The sequence below is a fragment of the Haliotis rufescens genome, unplaced genomic scaffold, assembly GCF_023055435.1.
Source record: "Haliotis rufescens isolate VD_foot unplaced genomic scaffold, xgHalRufe1.0.p SCAF_8, whole genome shotgun sequence".
NCBI lineage: Eukaryota > Metazoa > Mollusca > Gastropoda > Lepetellida > Haliotidae > Haliotis > Haliotis rufescens.
In genome coordinates this window covers 20,701,363-20,719,218 of record NW_025964372.1, presented here as the reverse complement: position 1 = coordinate 20,719,218, position 17,856 = coordinate 20,701,363, and the positions used below count along the sequence as shown (strand labels likewise).

Genomic DNA, 17,856 nt, shown 5'->3' with positions numbered 1-17,856 from the left:
TGTACATCTTATCTCTCACTCTTTCCCTACCAGTGTGTATGTACAGAGCAGCCCTCGTGTGATGTATGTACATCTTATCTCTCACTCTTTTCCTACCAGTGTGTATGTACAGAGCAGCCCTCGTGTGATGTATGTACATCTTATCTCTCACTCTTTCCCTACCAGTGTGTATGTACAGAGCAGCCATCTTGTGGTGTATGTACAGAGCAGCCATCTTGTGATGTATGTACATCGTATCTCTCACTCTTTCCCTACCAGTGTGTATGTACAGAGCAGCCATCTTGTGATGTACGTATATCGTATCTCTCACTCTTTCCCTACCAGTGTGTATGTACAGAGCAGCCTTCGTGTGATGTACGTACATCGTATTTCTCACTCTTTCCCTACCAGTGTGTATGTACAGAGCAGCCTTCGTGTGATATACGTACATCGTATTTCTCACTCTTTCCCTACCAGTGTGTATGTACAGAGCAGCCTTCGCATGATGTACGTACATCGTATCTCTCACTCTTTCCCTACCAGTGTGTATGTACAGAGCAGCCATCTTGTGGTGTATGTACAGAGCAGCCATCTTGTGATGTACGTACATCGTATCTCTCACTCTTTCCCTACCAGTGTGTATGTACAGAGCAGCCATCTTGTGATGTACGTACATCGTATCTCTCACTCTTTCCCTACCAGTGTGTATGTACAGAGCAGCCATCTTGTGATGTACGTACATCGTATCTCTCACTCTTTCCCTACCAGTGTGTATGTACAGAGCAGCCTTCGTGTGATGTATGTACATCGTATTTCTCACTCTTTCCCTACCAGTGTGTATGTACAGAGCAGCCTTCGCATGATGTACGTACATCGTATCTCTCACTCTTTCCCTACCAGTGTGTATGTACAGAGCAGCCATCTTGTGGTGTATGTACAGAGCAGCCCTCGTGTGATGTATGTACATCATATCTCTCACTCTTTCCCTACCAGTGTGTATGTACAGAGCAGCCCTCGTGTGATGTATGTATATCTTATCTCTCACTCTTTCCCTACCAGTGTGTATGTACAGAGCAGCCCTCGTGTGATGTATGTATATCTTATCTCTCACTCTTTCCCTACCAGTGTGTATGTACAGAGCAGCCCTCGTGTGATGTATGTACATCATATCTCTCACTCTTTCCCTACCAGTGTGTATGTACAGAGCATTCTTCATGTGATGTATGTACATCATATCTCTCACTCTTTCCCTACCAGTGTGTATGTACAGAACATTCTTTGTGTGAAGTATGTACATGGTATCTCACACCCTATATCTACCAGTGTGTATGTACAGTGTATGCTACATGTGAAGCACGTACATCGTATCCGAGGCAGACTCTCTGCAGTTGCTGCAACCAGGCTTGGTCCTCGTCCTCTCCAGAGTGAACACGCTGAGGGTCATAGAACTTCAGGCGATTGGAAAACTGCACGGGAAAAACAACATTTTAAACTACTATCAGCTAGTAAAAAGTCTGTATTTTATATTGCGATGAATATTCATCTCTGTATGTATTCCTCTGTTTCATTACCCAAGAATCCAGGTTAGAATAGGTCTCCACCAACCCATGCTTGTCGTAAGAGATGACTAACAGGATAGGGTGGTCAGGCTCTCTGACTTGGTTGATGCATGTCATTGTATACCAATTACAGACTGCCGTCACACAGCTGGAATATTGCTGAGTGTGGCATTAAACAACATACAAAGAAACAAACAAATTATTACCCAAGATGGGGGGGGGGGGGAATCTGGGGAGGGGATTATGTTTATGTTAACTGTTCGACGCAACAAGGACTTGATATAACCTAAAACTTGAGATCATCAACAGTTGACTCAGAAGAGCTAATCCTTGTGCATAGTTTGCAGTAGTAAAAATGCTGGCTGACTCGGGGAGATCACTCACCTCATACAGCACCTTGACAAATGCTGGCTGGAAGTACGCTGGGGCAGACTGCACCGTGGTGGCAATCACCTCACAGTAATGCAGGGCCTGTAACACAGTAGCAACAACTCCTGCTAAATGTAATCCGTGTACTGCTGAACACAGCATATCTCACACACGTTGTAAGAGAAGGAGGCTCAAGTACAGATATAACAAGTATTTGTCACAAAGTGACGAAATGTCCCCCGCCAGTATATACACCATAGTACCAAATATGAAGACAATCCAGCGATTAGTTCTTGAGATATTGCGGCAACACCGTTTTCCAACTCCAAAAGCAGATTTGCCTGCTGTGACCTTGAAAATGGGGTCAAGGTCACCAAAACCGACTGGTGTATGCGGTGTCTGTATATACACCATAATTCCAAATATGAAGACAATCCAGCAATTAGTTCTTGAGATATCTCAGCAACACCGTTTTCTAACTCTAAAAGCAGATTTGCCTGCTGTGACCTTGAAAATGGGGTCAAGGTCACCAAAACCAACTGGTGTCTGCGGAGTCTGTATATACACCATAGTTCCAAATATGAAAACAATCCAGTGTTTAGTTCTTGAGATATCGCGGCAACACCGTTTTCCAACTCCAAAAGCAGATTTGACTGCTGTGACCTTGAAAAAGGGGTCAAGGTCACCAAAACCGACTGGTGTATGCGGTGTCTGTATATACACCATAGTTCCAAATATGAAGACAATCCAGTGTTTAGTTCTTGAGATATCGCGGCAACACCGTTTTCCAACTCCAAAAGCAGATTTGCCTGCTGTGACCTTGAAAATGAGGTCAAGGTCACCAAAACCGACTGGTGTCTGCGGAGTCTGTATATACACCATAGTTCCAAATATGAAGACAATCCAGTGTTTAGTTCTTGAGATATCGCGGCAACAAACAGGTGGGACGTACGGACATACGTACGGACGGTCGTGAATACTATATCAATCAAGTGTACACCTTTGACAGGTTAATGTGAAAATATAAGCAGCAGCTTTAACCTTGAATGAAATCATCAAATTGTCAGTACGATACTCACCTCCTGCAGCAAGCCAAACTCTGCCAGTCGGCTGGCATACAGGAACTTGTACACCTGCAACACACAACACTAGTGTCAACGCTCCTGTCAACATACAAGGTTCCTGTCAGCACACAACATTCCTGTCAACACACAACGCTCCTCTCATTGCTCCTGTCAACACAACGTTCCTGTCAACACACAACACACCTCTCCATGCTCCTGTCAAAACAACATTCCTGTCAACACAACACACCTCTCCATGCTCCTGTCAACACAAGGCTCCTGTCAACACACAATGCTCCTCTCCATGCTCCTGTCAACACAACATTCCTGTCAACACAACACACCTCTCCATGCTCCTGTCAACACAAGACTCCTATCAACACACAACGCTCCTCTCCATGCTCCTGTCAACACAAGGCTCCTGTCAACACACAACGCTCCTCACCATGGTCCTGTCAACACACAACACACCTCTCCATGCTCCTGTCAACACACAACGCTCCTCTCCATGCTCCTGTCAACACACAACGCTCCTCTCCATGCTCCTGTCAACACAACATTCCTGTCAACACACAACACACCTCTCCATGCTCCTGTCAACACAACATTCCTGTCAACACAACACACCTCTCCATGCTCCTGTCAACACAAGGCTCCTGTCAACACACAACGCTCCTCTCCAAGCTCCTGTCAACACAACATTCCTGTCAACACACAACACTCCTCTCAATGGTCCTGTCAACACACTACACTCCAGTCTACACACAACACACCTCTCCATGCTCCTGTCAACACAACATTCCTGTCAACACAAGACACCTCTCCATGCTCATGTCAACACAAGGCTCCTGTCAACACACAACGCTCCTCTCCATGCTCCTGTCAACACAACACACCTCTCCATGCTCCTGTCAACACACAACGCTCCTCTCCATGCTCCTGTCAACACAACATTCCTGTCAACACACAACGCTCCTCTCCATGGTCCTGTCAACACACTACACTCCAGTCTACACACAACACGACAACACACAACACTGGCAACATTCAATGCCATTGTCAACAGACAACACTCCACTTAACTTACCTGGAAATCAGGAAGTAGGAAGGTCTGGTTGCCTAGTGACTGAGCATACTCGTAGATCTCAGTACACTGGATGGCCTCATTAGTAGCAAATTCCTCCCATGTCCAGCTGCCAACACACAAGCCTTGCTTCAGATAAATGCAACATACATCATCATCTTAAACATCACAACCTGCAATCATCTGGTCAGTGAGTGAGTGAGTGAGTGAGTTTTGTTTAACACCGCTTTTAACAGTATTCCAGTTATATCATGGCGTGTCAGCTTAATGTGGGAGGAACGCCCGAAGTGATGCAGGTCTCAGACGTTTACCACTTCGGTGAAACCCACAGGCACGGGTATGGTGCTGACAAACCTAGAAACATAATGGGGGCGAACCGGGATTCCAACCCACAATCATAGGTTTCTGGCGTGCCAAAGGGACGCAACTCTGCACAGCGAATCGCGGCGCCTTAGATGACTGGGCCACCCGTGCCCCCTGCAGTCATCTGGACTTGTTAAGGCAGAACATCATACTTCTAAAAATAAGAATATAAAACAAAATGTCCCTCTGACCCTAAAACACTAGATCATATCCACAATATCATTCACATCAACAATTCTGTTACAGGGAGGGGAATCAGAGTTTACCCTGATGCAGTACATAATTGATGTCTTTTATTTGCAGTTAGAAGTTGGAACAACGTGATGGATATGTCTTCAAATAACTGAGTGTACTCAGGGAACAGTATCAAGGGTATCAACCATGTAACTGACTGCACATTGACAGCATCCCTAACAACAAGGACATCAGTGTCAAAAAGCTGCATGACTGAATTGGGATGAAGTACTCCAGATTTTCATAGGGTTGAATGTGGCCTTGAAGATGAGCATGATGAGGTGAGGTAAAATGGGGTTTAACGTCGCGTCCAAGATTATTGCACTTATATAGCGACGTGCATGCACGTGTATGTGTGTGTGTGCGTGTGACTGCTTGTACTAGTCCGGACTGATGCCGATTTATAGTGCTAGCACACTAAGATACCATGCCGCAGTTTAACATGAATACCCCACTCAGACACAGTATACTGACTCCGAGCTGACCAGTCCTTGTTTTAGCCCCTTAATGCCGAGCGCCAGACAGGGTAACAACAAGTACCGTCTTTTAACATCTTTTGGTATGACGCGGCTGGGGATCGAACCCCGGACCTTCTGCTCTCCGGGCGGATGCTCTACCATTAGACCACGGAGGCGGTCGCTTTGAAGATGAACTGAAGTGATGGACTACTGCAGTGGTTTTACTCTTTCGGTGAGAGAAAAGAGCATGGCTGCTGACAGACCAAGGACCATAATATAGGAACATAGGATATTTGAACCACAACAAGTGGATCCTGGAATGACGAAGGGAAGCAACTCTGCAGGGGTTGTAGGGCCTTACATAACTGGGTCATACTATACATTGTATAGAATACACACATTTACACAAACGATTCATTGTACTTAATACATATACATAATAGAAAAGACACATCAATATTTCCACAATGAACATATGTAAAACATATCTCAAGTTTGACAGTATCAGTGTTTCCACACTTACTTGTGGCTAGATCCGACAAGTACTATTTTTGAAGTTTTCTTTGCGTACGTCCCAAATCCTGACTGTGCCATGATGTAACAGAAGTGGCTGGCGTGAAGACAACCTTTTGCAGCTGCAACAGATGACAGAACATAACACAACTGTGTGGCTGTAACTCATTGTAACTCATCTTAGGTACACTAAAGGACCCCTCAAATTATTTTTATCTGCTCTGTTTCATGAATCAGAGTCAGGGTCAGGGTCAGGGTCAGGGTCAAGGCTGAGTATATAGTTATCATCCGGTCCGGACTTATTGTCAATCAACTTGAGCGTCAGATGAAGCAAGAGTGAAAGTCAAGATCAAATAAGGTCATGGTCAGGTCGAGGTGAGAGCTAGGGTCAGGGTCAAATAAAAATGAAGTCTAGTATCTAGACACCTACCCATGGTGTCTCCAAGTGTAGCAATGCTCTTCCTGTCCAGTTCCGGCTTGCTGGAGCTGTTGGACAGAATCATAGCCAGATGTGGTCGCCAGTCTCCCCACCGCTCATCCACCACACACTGCAAGGAGGGTGAGAATAAGTTCCCTCATCTTGAAAGATGCTCTTTGACAAGACAGTCTTGTCAACTAATCACAATGAATAACATTCTTAACTATCTGCCTTGCAACTAAAATTGGAAAGGAGATACTACATGGTTTAGAACTACTCACAGTGACAAAGGTTTCAACTAACATAGGCAGAGATGCTACTATCTGGATAACTACTTACAGTGACAGCAGCAGGTTGTCTGCCGGACATGAGTTGGTAGAGGGTCTGCAGTGGGTCATTTATCTTCATAGCACTGTTAGCGAACCTGAACATACACAACATACAACCATTACTTGAATGATACACATACTACCAATACTTGTCAGACTACACATACCTGTCATACTATCAATACTTGTCATACTGTCAATACCTGTCACACTACCAATACCTGTCACACTATCAATACCTGTCACACTATCAATACCTGTCACACTATCAATACCTGTCACACTATCAATACCTGCCATACTGCCAATACCTGTCATACTATCAATACTTGTCATACTATCAATACTTGTCATACCCTCATTACTTGGTGTAATACTACTAGCATACTTCACATGTCATGTCCAAAAATGAATGTTTTCAACGATAAGGGTTTAATACAACAGCTATATCAGATGAAATATGGACTCAACACACTGTACTCATGTGGGAAATTGAACCTGATGATTAGCGCGATGAGCTGATTTTTTAACCACTGGGCTACCCCATCCCTCTCTTGGTCAAGCAGTTGCAACATAATTTGGGTTGCTCAAAGATTACTGAGTTTGTTTAACACAAGCCTCAGATGCCACCTGGTACCACGGCCCCTGACCTATGGTTAGTTGGTTGGTTGGTTGTTTAAAGCCACACTCAACATTATTCCAGCTGTATGACAGCAGTCTGTAAATAATTGACTTTGGGCCAGCCAATCCAGTGATTGAAAACATGAGCATCGATCTACGCAATGTGGATACGATGACATGCATCAATCAAGTCAGCAGGCCTGACCACCCGATCCCGTTAGTCGCCCGCACCTGATCATCACACTGGCGTGGGTCCTGGTGTCCATCTTGCTGGCCAGGAACAAGGCGTGGCCCCACAGGTTGTTCTTGGTGGCCCACTCCAGGGCATCCTGACAGGAACAAGAACAAGACATAAATATATACATTTACAAAGTATGTTATATATTTTATTCCTTTCAAATATTAACACTACATACTAGTGGACATTTTATAGCTTTGTTTGTTGCAGTGTCTACAGGTGTGCCATTTAATTGAAAAATAAAATAAAACATTATTTTAAAATCTTTAAAGGACATGACAGACGGGGGATGGACGTTGGGGCGGGGGATAATAACAAGACACCACCACACACATCAGATTGACAACTTACTTTTTTCCTGCCATACGACAATAGACTTCGGAATCTGTCGGTGATCTCTTCCAGTGAGCGTCCACGATTGATCTGGGATCTGTCTGATGTCACTTTCACCCCTGCAGTCTCGTCTTCTCCCACTTTGTCGAGCTCCTCGGTGCTCTGTGTGATCTTCATCCCCATCATGCTGTACTCCGAGGACGTCGGCTCGTGCCCCTCCAGCAGCAGGTCTGCGATGTCCGTGCCCACCACTGACTGTAAAACACAATACAACACAGTGAGTACAACACAGTCAGTGAGCTCATCGCACAGTGAGTACAACACAGTGAGTGAGCTCATCGCACAGTGAGTACAACACAGTCAGTGAGCTCATCGCACAGTGAGTACAACACAGTCAGTGAGCTCATCGCACAGTGAGTACAACAGTCAGTGAGCTCATCGCACAGTGAGTACAACACAGTGAGTGAGCTCATCACACAGTGAGTACAACACAGTGAGTGAGCTCATCGCACAGTGAGTACAACACAGTGAGTGAGCTCATCGCACAGTGAGTACAACAGTCAGTGAGCTCATCGCACAGTGAGTACAACACAGTCAGTGAGCTCATCGCACAGTGAGTACAACAGTCAGTGAGCTCATTGCACAGTGAGTACAACACAGTGAGTGAGCTCATCGCACAGTGAGTACAACACAGTCAGTGAGCTCATCGCACAGTGAGTACAACACAGTCAGTGAGCTCATCGCACAGTGAGTACAACAGTCAGTGAGCTCATCGCACAGTGAGTACAACACAGTGAGTGAGCTCATCGCACAGTGAGTACAACACAGTCAGTGAGCTCATCTCACAGTGAGTACAACACAGTCAGTGAGCTCATCGCACAGTGAGTACAACACAGTCAGTGAGCTCATCGCACAGTGAGTACAACACAGTCAGTGAGCTCATCGCACAGTGAGTACAACACAGTCAGTGAGCTCATCGCACAGTGAGTACAACACAGTCAGTGAGCTCATCGCACAGTGAGTACAACACAGTCAGTGGGCTCATCGCACAGTGAGTACAACACAGTCAGTGAGCTCATCGCACAGTGAGTACAACACAGTCAGTGAGCTCATCGCACACTAAACCACAGTACATAATAGTGAGTGAGTGAGTGAGTGAGTTTGGTTTTACGCCGCTTTTAGCAATATTCCAGCAATATCACGGCGGGGGACACCAGAAATAGGCTTCACACATTGTACCCATGTCGGGAATCGAACCCAGGTCTTCGGCATGACGAGCGAACGCTTTAACCACTAGGCTACCCGACCGCCCCAGTACATAATAGTGACTACAGCTTATGAATACAACATTGTACAACACAATACAACAGCCTGTAAAACACAGTGACTGAGTCCACCCCCAACTGTAAAACACAGTACAACACAGTGAGTACAACACAGTAGATACAACAAACAATGAATCATAAACGGAAAAGTAAATAAGCAGAACTCCTCCACAAGATGAGGATTGCCAACTGACGAAGATCATTAAAAAAACACATTTCTTGACTCAAAACTTTGATGATTGCACCAAATCATCAAGCAAAGTTCATCTTTATCCCAAAGTTGATATTCAACATCAAATATGATCCTTCATCACAACAAACATGAGACGCACCCCGTTCTGTTTGATGAGGAGTTCCAGGAGTCTCCAGATGAGTTCTGCTGAGTCACGATCAACCATGTTGATGTTCTCTGCACAGCTCTGGGCTTTCCGCTGACAGAACTGCAGAACATCATTCTTGTGTGTGTCGGCTCTGGAGGCAGAAATGAACAACAGACTAAGGATTCAGGAACAATAAAGAAAACAGAATGTATGTAAAATCTGCCCAACAACGAGAAACAGTTGCCATCTGTTATTATTTTCTTATTTGACATATACGCCCCAATAATCAGTATTGTGGCTGCATCTATCTGGTGAGGTGTAACTAACCCTTGGTCCCCCATCCCCCTGGCTCCGCCATCCCTGACTACACCTACCTAGTGAGTGCACTCCCCTCTCCTCCATCCCAACACCTACCATCAACCCCTCCCACCCCTTGACGACACCCACCTTGTCACTTGCTCAAATGACGACACCTACTTTGTGAGTGCCCCCTCCATATTACACAACTACCTTGTGTGTGCCCCCTCCCCTTTACAACACCTGCCTTGTGAGTGGCCCCTCCCCTTTACACATCTACCTTGTGTGTGCCCCCTCCATTTTACACAACTACCTTGTGTGTGCCCCTTCCCCTTTACACATCTACCTTGTGTGTGCCCCCTCCCCTTTACAACACTTGCCTTGTGAGTGGCCCCTCCCCTTTACACATTTACCTTGTGAGTGGCCCCTCCCCTTTACAACGCCTACCTTGTGAGTGGCCCCTCCCCTTTACAACACCTGCCTTGTGAGTGGCCCCTCCCCTTTACACATTTACCTTGTGAGTGGCCCCTCCCCTTTACAACACCTACCTTGTGAGTGGCCCCTCCCCTTTACACCTACTCGTGATTGGCCCCTCCCCCTTAATGACACATACCTTGTGTGTGCCCCCTCCCCTTTACACATGTACCTTGTGTGTGCCCCCTCCCCTTTACAACACCTACCTTGTGAGTGGCCCCTCCCCCTTAATGACACATACCTTGTGTGTGCCCCCTCCCCTTTACACATGTACCTTGTGTGTGCCCCCTCCCCTTTACAACACCTGCCTTGTGAGTGGCCCCTCCCCTTTACACCTACTCGTGAGTGGCCCCTCCCCCTTAATGACACAACACTCGTGAGTGGCCCCTCCCCCTTAATGACACATACCTTGTGTGTGCCCCCTCCCCTTTACACATCTACCTTGTGTGTGCCCCCTCCCCTTTACAACACCTGCCTTGTGAGTGTCCCCTCCCCTTTACACCTACCTAGTGAGTGGCCCCTCCCCCTTAATGACACATACCTTGTGTGTGCCCCCTCCCCTTTACACATCTACCTTGTGTGTGCCCCCTCCATTTTACACAACTACCTTGTGTGTGCCCCCTCCCCTTTACACATCTTCCTTGTGTGTGCCCCTTCCCCTTTACAACACCTGCCTTGTGAGTGGCCCTTCCCCTTTACACATCTACCTTGTGTGTGCCCCCTCCCCTTTACACATCTACCTTGTGTGTGCCCCCTCCCCTTTACACATCTACCTTGTGTGTGCCCCCTCCCCTTACAACACCTACCTTGTGAGTGGCCCCTCCCCTTTACACATCTACCTTGTATGTGCCCCCTCCCCTTTACAACACCTGTCTTGTGTGTGCCCCCTCCCCTTTACAACACCTGCCTTGTGAGTGGCCCCTCCCCCTTAATGACACCTACCTTGTGTGTGCCCCCTCCCCTTAATAACACCTACCTTGTGAGCGGTCCAGGGAACTCCCTCAGGTCCTCTGCCGCCCTGTTGTCCGACAAAGCCTCCTCCAGGTTGTGAACCTCAACTGTGGCTGGCTGACCATCGCCAGGACGATTCGGCAGGACCTTGATCAGCTGACCATTGGCCCCAAAACTAGCTCGGACATGCGGTATCGTGTGCTTCTGTGGTGTCATACGTCCAGGGGTTTCTGTGTCAAGTTGAGAAAGAGGATTTTAACAAAACAAAAGGAAGCATTTTCAAAAAGATGCAGGGTAATGAAAGCTGTTTTCCGCCATAGTCAGCAATTTTCTACCTATATCACGGTGGCATGTAAGTAATCCATCACACTGTACATGATGGCACACAACCAACCAGGCAACACATTCTGACCACTTGATCCTCATCACTGTTAGCTGTCAGAGATAAGGCCAGTGGACTAAACTGACCTTCCTTCCACACTCTGGGCAGACACTCTATCTACTACACTATGGAGTTGGTTTAGAGGTGTAGGTGTCACTGTTGATCTTGTCTAACAATGAATCCTCTCAGACTCATGGATCAAATAGAATAAAGAACACAAACATTAACATGACGTATACATCTTAAATTTTGTGACATACCGTACAAGACACTCAACAATTGGTTGTTATGGAAACAAGAATGGCAGCCATTATCGCATGCTTCACTGACCTTGTTGATATGCATCGCCATAGTAATAGCCATAGTTGGGGTCATAGTCATATCCATAGCCATAGTTGTCATATCCATAGTCGTAATCATAGCTGTGTCGTGCATATGCCTTCTGGTCATCCTGACCTTGACGACTGGATGACCTTGACCCATTGCCCTGGTAGTACTCCCCACTGGAGATAAATCAAGTATACAACTGTATAACACAAGGTGGCACAGACAAGTTACATGGTGGCCATGTTTCAACACTCCATCAAAACTGTGGATTTACACATGTTAACACTTCAGCTACTGGTTCATAAAGTGACAAATTAAACCATGACATGATACAATACTTATAATAGTTAAGGATAAGTGAATGAGAGAAAGTGGCTTAACACCACAGTTAACAATATTCCTGGCTTATCATCGCGGCCATACATAATTGAGTCTGGACCAGGCAAACCAGTGACTGGAAACATAAGCAACGATCAACACCATTGTGGTACAGAGGCATGCAATCAGCCATGTCAGAAACCTACAACCCGATCAAGTCTTAACAACATCCAGTGACCTTAGAACCTGGATTCCACCAAAGGATTGTCTCAGAAAGCACATGGGAATGTTACTGCGGTCACACAACTGAATGAGTGAGTGAGTGAGTGAGTATGGGTTTACGCCGCTTTTAGCAATATTCCAGCAATATCACGGCGGGGAGCACCAGAAATGGACTTCACATGTTGTACACGTCGGGAATCGAACCCGGGACTTCAGCGTGACGAGCGAACGCTTTGACCACTTGGCTACCCGACCGCCCCCACAACTGAGTGAATACAGATATACTATGTTGATATACTGCAGACTTGTACAGTACGGTATTAACCAGGCAAAACTGAAACTGAAAAGGCTTATGTAAAAACAAAAGAAAACGCAATAAATAATCTAACTTGCCATGCCTGTCATTCATCCTACATGCACATGCAGAGCTGCACAAGCCATCAGCCATGCAAACAAGCCATGTTAGAAGAATAGGGTCATGTAGACATGTGCAAGCCATGCAGTGTGCACCAGCCATGCAATACATACCAGGGCGATATGTGTATATTTCCCATCCAGAGTCAAGACAGAACTCTTAATCCAACATTTGCCCTCGCCACCAATAGCTACAAACTTGCTGTTGTGGCATAAAGGGATATTCCTTAGTTAGCCTACTATATACCATATATTAGGTATAAACAGTCAACCAAACACCCACCCAAGCCACCCCAGCTCCATCCTCACAGCCTTACTCAACCCTTAATCAACATCCATCGGCATAGCCTTCCCCTTCAACATCCCCTAATCCATCCACACCCAGTACACCCCAACATCCATCCACATAGCCTTCCCCATCCTTAATCCATCCACACCCATCCCACCCCAACATCCATCGGCATAACCTTCCCCATCCCTAATCCATCTACACCCATCCCACCCCAACATCCATTGGCATAGCCTTCCCCATCTCCTAATCCATCTACACCCATCCCACCCCAACATCCATCAACATAGCCTTCCCCATCCCCTAGTCCATCCACACTCATCAAAACCTTTCCCAACCCTAATCCGTTCAAACAGCCCTCCCCATCCCCTAATCCATCCACACCCGTCACACCCGAACATTCCCTCCCACATGCCCTGGAATGTGTGAGCTGTACATGCATGCAGGTGTCAGAAGCAATTATTGGAAGTATCCTTGTACAGCACACAAAAGCACATCATCAAAAAGCACACAGTAAACAGGTTTAAAACCAAGACTTCAGATTCAGGAAGCGTCAACAGTATGCTAAATTTAAAGCCACAACATGCAAAACCGGGGGCTACATCATGACAACACCACCACCACGACACCACATGGGCAGCTACTGCATCAATGCTGCTGCTGCTGCTGCTGCTTCTGCCTCACCTCTGTGACACATCGTCCAGGGCAGGGGTGTGTCCCCGGGACTGACTGTGCTGACTGTAACGGTCTACCTCCGCGCCTCCCCCATACTGACTGCTGTAATACTCGCTATATCTGCAAGTTAGTAGGACCACCAACAAGGTTAGGGCTATATAAATTTGTGGAAGCAGGGCCAGTTTCATCTCCGATATATACTTCTATTTTTAAATACAATTATTTTTGACAAAGAAATGACACATGAAAAACTATCAATTTCTAGTGGTCTGCACCTTGTATGACTACTGGTTTATCCCCCTTTGTTAAAGAAAATATTCCACAAGAGAGTAGTTCTGGTTCCATGTGAAGAGCCAAGTCTAATATCCTTGCATTCCTTATTGTGGGCTTGACTTTGGGGTATTTGTGCAATAAATAAATGCAGGTTAAAAGAACAGACTATCACTATGCATCCTATGTTAGATTAAGCACAAGAAGTAGCTATCACACTATGCAGTGATGTACCCACTTGTACATAAACAATTTGTTTGAAAGAATGCACCCTCAAATTCCGACCATAAGTTATAAAAACAGTCCCTCTTCATCAGATTTTTGTACAAGGTTCATACAGATATGAAACACTCAAATTTAAGGCCTTTTCAAGATTTTTCAAGGGCTTTCAACTGTCATTATCAAGGCCTTTACAGTTGGATTATTAGCTTTAGTCTGTCAACATTATTTAAATCCATCCTACTCGGGCTGGCTATCAATATAGATCTTACAGATTAATAATGGTTAACTAAATATCGATCAATTATTGATAAATATCGGAGAATGAACATTAAGCAAATATGCATGGAAGTCCCAAAAGAAATCAACAGATTTCATGCCACTGGTGAGCAGTGACACATTTATGCATGGATTACTTTGTGGACATTTGAGAAAAAAGAAAAAACAGTTGCTTTCCATTTTCAATCAGGAAACTTCAGTTGTAACTATGGTAACACAATGCCATGCCATGCAATAGTATCAGTTATTTCCCAACTGGGATTCCTCCTAGAGGGATCCTTAGAGTGTTTGCTGAGATTTCCCCGAGATTCTCACATCATATGAAGATGGTAATCTTTTACCGTTCCAATTATACCAATTTAAATTTGGGGCTTCTGACCAATTTGGAAGTTTGATTTAAGTCCTATTGATTAATCATCCACTGACAACATTGTAGAGGGAATCTCAGATCATGGATCGGGAGAAATTAACCAAACTTCTCTCTTATTTGAGCAAAGTGACAGATTACACAGAGGAATGTTTTTTGTTTGTTTGTTTGTTGTTTAACTCCACATTCAGCAATATTGCAGCTATATGTAAATAACTGAGTCTGTACCAGACAATCCAGTGATTGACATCATGAGCATCAATCAATGCAATTGGGATATCATCACAAGCATCAACCAAGTCAGCGAGTCTGACAACTCAATCAAGTTTGCCGCCTCTTATGACAAACATAGTCGCCTTTTACGGCAAGCATGGGTCTGTTGAAGACCTACTCTACCCCGGATCTTCACGGTCTCACGGAGGAATAAAAGGACAGGGTTCAGATACATGTGTCCAGGGCTCTGTTATTGATCTGGGTGCCTTTGTCCAAAGCTATCTCAGTGCTAAGGTCATCGTAACTCCCATACCTTAACATTGACTAACGACAATCGTAGCGTTAAGGTTGCTTTGTACAATGGCACCCAGAGAAGGAAGGTCATTGGTTTTCAGAAGTCAATGACCTGTGACCCCTGCAAATCTGAAGAACCTACTGCTGTTAATCAGATGCACCCAGATAAGTCCTTTGATCCAACAGATTCACTATGCTATCCTATAAATGCGCAGCTAAGGAAATGCAAGATTATTTTTAAAAAAAGAGTATAAGAGTACTGGCACAAGAAAATCCTTTACTCACAAAGTTATCCGTGAAAGTCTGTTATCATACAGAGGACTTTAAAAGAGATGTTTTTACTGAGACAGTCTCTTCAAATCATCACATCATTATCATAAGTTTAAACAATTCTATCAACTATCAAAAAAGTATCAACTCACACATCTACCCTAAAAATGAGTGTGAGGTCAGTAAGGTTCTCATTTTCAAGGTCACAAGGCATGCAAAGGGCAGTTAAGTCTTGGATTAGTTTCCTTATTGAATGACTAATATTTCAGCATGACATTTTCATCCTAAGGAAACTTCCACTTTGAAAATACGTGCTGACATGGTTTCTCCCAGGGTTTGCACGCTAAGTCAGTAGGTAATATAACACTGGGGGAGTGGGAGGGGCAGCATGACGTCACAAGGAGGGGGCAGCATGACGTCACAAGGAGGGGGCAGCATGACGTCACAAGGAAGGGGAAGCATGACGTCACAAGGAGGGGGAAGCATGACGTCACAAGGAGGGGGCAGCATGACGTTACAAGGAGGGGGCAGCATGACGTCACAAGGAAGGGGCAAATGACGTCACAAGGGGCAATTATCAGCACATCTACACAATTAATTCTTGAAAACAGGATGACTATATACACCATATTTCCAAACTTGTTAATCATACTCCAATCACTGTTAGTTTCTTGCTGTACATGCTGTTGTACAGACCAATTTTATTTCTTGTTTTTCCTATTTTCCTCGTCAATGCACCAAAAAATCTTGCCATTGAAGTTTTAAAAAAGAAAACAAAATTGAAGAAATTTTAACCAAACACCAAACTTCTAAAATAATGATCTTGTCATAGATTCATCAATAAAACAAGCAATTAAACTGATCTGTCCCTAACTACATTCTACAGAGAAGCAGTGTAGGTCATACCTCGGGTTATATCCATGGCCGTAGTACTCATCATAGTAACCCTGGGAGTACCGAGCATCTCGCTGGTAGTACTGGTAATACCGGTCGTCATAGTATCGCGAAGATCTCGTGTTGTAATAGTCATAGTCGTAGCCTGGGGAAGAAACAGATTTACTGGTAAACATAACATCCTTTATACATACGTCGATGTTCAACAACATGTACATTCAAAGTCCATCACTTTGTGCTAACACAGTCACTCTATCTTTTTAAGAAAATCATATGTCACATCTACAGATTCTAAAACTTTTATACATATGTTAAACATGCTTAAACTTGGTCAAATGTGTTGCAATAGGAATCGAACATTCTCTTGCCAGTAAAGACTGGAACCATCTGATCCCTAATTCAGTCCAAATATGGTCTGGGGATCTAAGCAGACCCCCCAGTGGGTAATAACTAGGGCTGGGACGAGTCCATATTTACTACACAGGTACCCACCTCACTATTACCCCGACCCTACCTGGGTACGCTCTGTAGGTCTCAAGAGATAGATACAAAATGTCAGATTGGGAATAGTTTGACCATAGCCCGGGACAAAATGTATTTAGATACATGTATAATATGATCTGGTCATGCATACACTGAAGTTTTAACTTTATTTAAACATATAAAAGTCAGAAGGAATGGGTGCATAGTCAGTAAGAAATGCGAACATTAGTGACTTGTAGTGAGAGAGTATGGTTTTACGCCGCTTTTAGCAATATTCCAGCAATATCACAGTGGGGGACACCAGAAATGGGCTTCACACATTGTGCCCATGTCGGGAATCGAACCCGGGTCTTCGGCGTGACGAGCTAACGCTTAAACCATTAGGCTACCGGACCGCCCTTAGTGACTTGTAGGTAACCATATAGTTCTAGATCATTTTTGTCATTAAACAATGCATCACATAACTAACCACAGGTCCAGGTAGTCCTGTGGGTACCTGGGTCCTCCTCAATACCCACCTGACCCAAGTACCCAAGTTACCCATCACAGCTCTAGAGATAACCTATTCTGAAATCTCTTGGTGGATGGCTATATGAATCTTTCACATATGATTTAAGATAAACGACAATTCTTCTCCCTCATTTCATCAAGAGCTTCGGATACCTCTTCTACTATCAGGCCTTGAGAGTCTGGTGACCATGGTGACAGAGCTAGTGATATTGTACAGTCATTTCATGAACATTCCTATCCACAGCTTAACACTTATCACTGCTAGTACCGGTATCACAAATGACCTGTATCATCGTCAGCCAGCTCACCTCTGCCATATTTGTCCTTGTAGTAAGCATCCTTATCGTAATCCGTTCGTGACCGTGACCTCTCTTGTACATCGCGAACTCCTGACCTTGACCCAGGCCGTTCTTCCTCTGCAATCATTGAGTCACCTGATTCACGTACTTACGAACATGGTGTTGTTTTCATTACCATGGTAATTATATTTGTCGAATTTTC

The 17,856-nt window shown here is 44.8% G+C and overlaps 1 protein-coding gene across 8 annotated transcripts in view; it reads right to left on the bottom strand.

The window, feature by feature from the left end:
- Nucleotides 1-17,856, bottom strand: part of LOC124114146 — a 52,635-nt gene that overhangs the window by 27,910 nt on the left and 6,869 nt on the right. For 6 of the 8 annotated variants that reach the window (XM_048389500.1, XM_048389502.1, XM_048389505.1 and 3 more), the window contains exons 3-17: nucleotides 17,664-17,771; nucleotides 16,375-16,507; nucleotides 13,566-13,676; nucleotides 11,642-11,814; nucleotides 10,955-11,159; nucleotides 9,220-9,358; nucleotides 7,581-7,817; nucleotides 7,223-7,320; nucleotides 6,381-6,465; nucleotides 6,054-6,171; nucleotides 5,634-5,745; nucleotides 4,059-4,164; nucleotides 2,987-3,040; nucleotides 1,923-2,009; nucleotides 1,341-1,445 (exon numbers count right to left, since the gene is read on the bottom strand). In XM_048389500.1, the coding sequence (XP_048245457.1) occupies nucleotides 1,341-1,445; nucleotides 1,923-2,009; nucleotides 2,987-3,040; nucleotides 4,059-4,164; nucleotides 5,634-5,745; nucleotides 6,054-6,171; nucleotides 6,381-6,465; nucleotides 7,223-7,320; nucleotides 7,581-7,817; nucleotides 9,220-9,358; nucleotides 10,955-11,159; nucleotides 11,642-11,814; nucleotides 13,566-13,676; nucleotides 16,375-16,507; nucleotides 17,664-17,771 (1,871 nt within the window). Of the gene's footprint in view, nucleotides 1-1,340; nucleotides 1,446-1,922; nucleotides 2,010-2,986; nucleotides 3,041-4,058; nucleotides 4,165-5,633; nucleotides 5,746-6,053; nucleotides 6,172-6,380; nucleotides 6,466-7,222; nucleotides 7,321-7,580; nucleotides 7,818-9,219; nucleotides 9,359-10,954; nucleotides 11,160-11,641; nucleotides 11,815-13,565; nucleotides 13,677-15,483; nucleotides 15,502-16,374; nucleotides 16,508-17,663; nucleotides 17,772-17,856 lie in introns of all 8 variants that reach the window. The other 2 variants (XM_048389503.1, XM_048389504.1) reach the window with 2 other exon arrangements.